At 36.8% G+C, this 3974-nt stretch overlaps 1 protein-coding gene across 1 annotated transcript in view; it reads left to right on the top strand.

Annotated features, from left to right (window-relative positions):
- Positions 1 to 3974, top strand: part of ca10a (carbonic anhydrase Xa) — a gene marked incomplete at its 5' end in the record, with an annotated part of 121945 nt that overhangs the window by 109814 nt on the left and 8157 nt on the right. Inside the window, one exon of the mRNA XM_016532338.1 lies at positions 1632 to 1704. Coding sequence (XP_016387824.1) covers positions 1632 to 1704 — 73 coding nt within the window. The remainder of the gene's footprint in view (positions 1 to 1631; positions 1705 to 3974) is intronic.

The following is a 3974-nucleotide window of genomic DNA, read 5'->3' as shown; positions in this document are numbered from 1 at the left end:
TCTTTGTGTGAACATTTGGGCGGTGTTATGCAAATCTTCCCACATCGTGACGTAGATATGTGGGGGCGTGTTAGAACGAGCCATTTTAGGTAGGCGTGGTTGACTCTTAACTTTTATAAAGAATATCTCTTTGGATTTGAGACTTTAGTCTTTGCAACGTTACAGATCTTCTTTATGCACCAAGAGCTTGTAACACTCCAAAGAGAAAGAAAAAATTGAAATCGCATCATATAACCCCTTTAATTCATTATTAAATAAGTGTCATTTATTGTTGTTGTTTGTTGTTAACTATTTACCTATGGTATTTTGGCAGAAATTATCATTACTATGGTATTTTTGGTAAGGATATGTTTGACAAAATTTGAAATAAATTTTAAAAAAGCATATTTTTGGTATGATTTGAGGCATTTCTCTCAAGAGCCCAATTTTTAGTCTCTATAGTATTCTATTTTCAGTTTAATTTCTCACTGACTCATTTTATAATACAAGAGCTGTGTTTGGTGTCATTCAGTTACACTATGCTGCGGTCACTGCCCTTCCCTGTTAGTGATCTGACTGAGAACATTGTGACTTCACTCCTGTTTTCCTGCACTTTTCTTCTCTGTGACATGAATCACCCAAAGCCATTTTCTGAGGAACCCCATGCTGTGTTCCCTGTTATGGCATCACACCTCCAGGAGGGACTCCCATCTGAGTCTAAATAGTACGAATACTAAAAAAAAATCATTACCATCAATGGAGGGACAAGCACAAAATGGAGAAGGCTGAAGAGAAGCCAGCCATTTTGTTTGTGATATAATCAGCTACTTGTATGAATAGCAAAGTTGTTAGCAAGGCAGTATTCTTCGTACATTGATAGCAAGGGAGAGTAAAAGCTATTCTTTTTTCACACACTGTGTAGTCAACACTAATTATTTCTTTGTAGAGATAATGACTAGCTGTAGCCCAAGGTTATATCACAGAATGTCTCGAAATGATGCGACTAAAACTTTTAAGCCTCAGACTTCACTGTTCACTCAATGAGGAGGTCAAAAGAGAAGTGATTTGCGGTGTAGTCACAAAGCACTTTTTTTTTTTTATCGTTCAGACTGAAAGCGTCTCAAATTAGCAAGTAAAGTGGAGTCAAAGAAAAGCATGGTAACTGTGTCTTGTTGGCTCCATTCATGCTCTTTTACTTGCTAAAAGCAGCCACAATTTTTGAAGAACTTTTCATGGCAAACACGTTAGTGTGTCATAAGTGATTCTATCAGGTGTCATTTAATTACAGTACACTGTTCAGGTTCATCCTGATGCATTTGAGTGCAGTAAAAACAGTTTCAGCACCTTAATGGATCAAGTAAATTTCAAAAGACGTGATGCTAGCACCTCAGTTTTTTACATTAGAAACTAAATTGCTGGGAGATTCACTTCCCATGATGTTGGTTAGGTTTTTTTCTCCTCAGTCATGTTTGTCTGCCTTTTAGAAATAAAGTTGTCACTAATAATCTGCTTCTTTTTATTTTCCCCTCTACCCTCTTTCTTCCTCCCTGCTCCTCTTTTCTCTTTTTCCCCCTCTCCTGTCTATCACTCTGTCCTTCTCATCCATTTTTCACTGTTCTGCCCTTCCTCCCCTGACATCTGTTCCATTTCAGATATCCGAGACTTCAAATTCATTTCTGAATCGGATGTTGAACAGAGACACCATCACAAGAATAACATATAAGAGTAAGTGGAAAAATATTCTAATGTTGACCATTTGACACAAAATCCAATTTGGTTTTCAAATGCTATAGATTGTACTGACATTTTGCAAGGGATTAAATCATATCAGTTTGTTCAGACAATATAGTCAATATCAGGTGTACCTTCATCAGTTGCTAGAGAAATGATGTAAGCATCACCGTGAGATCTGAGGGTAGCTGTCGGTGAGGAAAGCTGGAGATTTTGCTCTGCTTATGTTTATCATGACATCTCGAGGCAGTGCTGACTCATGAGGAGCATGAGAAAATAAATTACAGAGGGATGTTATGCATTCATGTGTCCAGAACCGCTGACTCATTTACTATTCACTACGTAGTGAATATCACATAGGCAGGATTGAGGTGAATTGAGTGCATTCAGACACGATATATAAGAGGTTACCTGTCAAATCCCTACTTGAAATCAGATCTGACCATTTAGACTGATAAACATTATATTCAGATTTTAAACCACACAGACTACCATTCAAAAGTTTGGGGTCTGTAAGGCTGCTTTTTAAAATTTAAAAATACAGGGAAAAATAGTGACTGTACATTTTAAAATAACAAATTTTCCTGTGATGGCAAAGTCAAATTGAGACACACCAAAAAAATTACCTTTTGCTGCCTCTCTGAACATGTGAAATAAGCATAAAAGTATAATTTCCAGAGTTTTTGTCTTAAAGTGTTCTGAGTTTGCCACACCAAAGAAAAATGTGTTATTAACTACCCAGCCAAATTCGAATGATAAAAAACAACATTAAGTAAATAAAATAAGGTATCAAAATCTTGAAAAAAATAACAGGGTTTCCGCGGGGTCTTAAAAAGTCTTAAATTTAGTTGTATCAAATTTAAGGCCTTAAAAAGTCTTAAATTGTACAATAAAGTCTTAATTATGATTTCAAGAGGTCTTAAATTTGGGTATGGAAAGACCAGAATTGTGATATGGCTGAATGTGACGATTAAACTTCAAAAAAGGCTAAATAAACATGAGCGCTGCATGAAAGTCCGGTGCTGCGCTGCTTTGTGTTCTGCCGTTACGGGGAAACAGTGATATTTCTACCAAACGCGCCACCTGCTGGCAGAGAATGAGCATTTTTAAAAAGCCTATTGTTTTGTTCAGAGTTCAGACCAATGCGAAAATCTTCTGGACGTTGATCGTGTAAGGACCCTTGCTGTCTATGGGAGGGTCAGAGAGCTGTCAGATTCCATCAAAAATATCTTAATTTGTGTTCCGAAAATGAACGGAGGTCTTACGGGTTTGGAATGACATGAGGGCGAGTAATTAATGGCAGAATTTTAATTTTGGGGTGAACTAACCCTTTAAATAAACATGAGCGCTGCAGGTTCAGCTGCTTTGTGTTCTGCCGTTACCAGGGAAACAGTGATATTTCAACCAAATGCGCCACCTGCTGGCAGAGAATAAGCATTTTCAAAAAGCCTGTTGTTTTGGCCGATTTTCGCATTGGTCAACTCTGAACAATGTTTTTACCCTGCAAACACGCAGAGCTTTAAATATGAACTGGTGGATCGATAAGATGTCAATGCATTATAAAAATCTAAACAGTAGGGTGTGCGATATATATGGTCTGCGACAATATCGTAATTGTTGTTGTAACGATGTGCGATTCGACATTATCGAGTACATCGCAAAAAGCAAACAAAACACATCTACAGAGTGCACAGTCTGCACACATACATTAGAAATTAATTACAAGAGTGCCGTTTTTTTCTCCAAAAGTCAACATGATTACAAATGTGATATTGATTTTATACAACAGTTCAATAAACAAGAAGTTAAGAGACTTACGTTTTAGACACCGTATTTCCTGCTTTTGCTCTATTTCGCCAACAAAAACAGTACTGTTTTGCATCTCTGAGCAACACGACAGCGTTTCCTTCCTGGATGAATCAAGCGTTTAAATGATTCAGTTCAATCGCAATGACTCACTTATTAACAGTGACTTGCTGCCACCTACTGGCGGATTTAATTTCACATTTACAGGATCTTTTCATTTTTTTTTTTATTATTTCAAACATCAGTTTTCAATGTTTTATATTTAAAATACCAAAACATTATTCATGCATTTGTAACTGCAGGTTAAAGTATTCCATGTCCCCTGCATTAAAGAGTGTGTAAATACATCTAAATGCCACATAAGATGCAGCTTCTGTGTTTCCTCTGCATTGCAAAGATACATTTTGTTGATACTGATTTCATTTGCTTGGTAACAGCCCAAATGCAAGAATTTGACT

The sequence above is a fragment of the Sinocyclocheilus rhinocerous genome, unplaced genomic scaffold (assembly GCF_001515625.1).
Source record: "Sinocyclocheilus rhinocerous isolate Xijiao unplaced genomic scaffold, SAMN03320098_v1.1 scaffold1537, whole genome shotgun sequence".
In the NCBI taxonomy this organism is placed as follows: Eukaryota; Metazoa; Chordata; class Actinopteri; order Cypriniformes; family Cyprinidae; genus Sinocyclocheilus; species Sinocyclocheilus rhinocerous.
The sequence above is the reverse complement of the archived record's forward strand: the minus strand, read 5'-3'. Positions and strand labels throughout refer to the sequence as shown.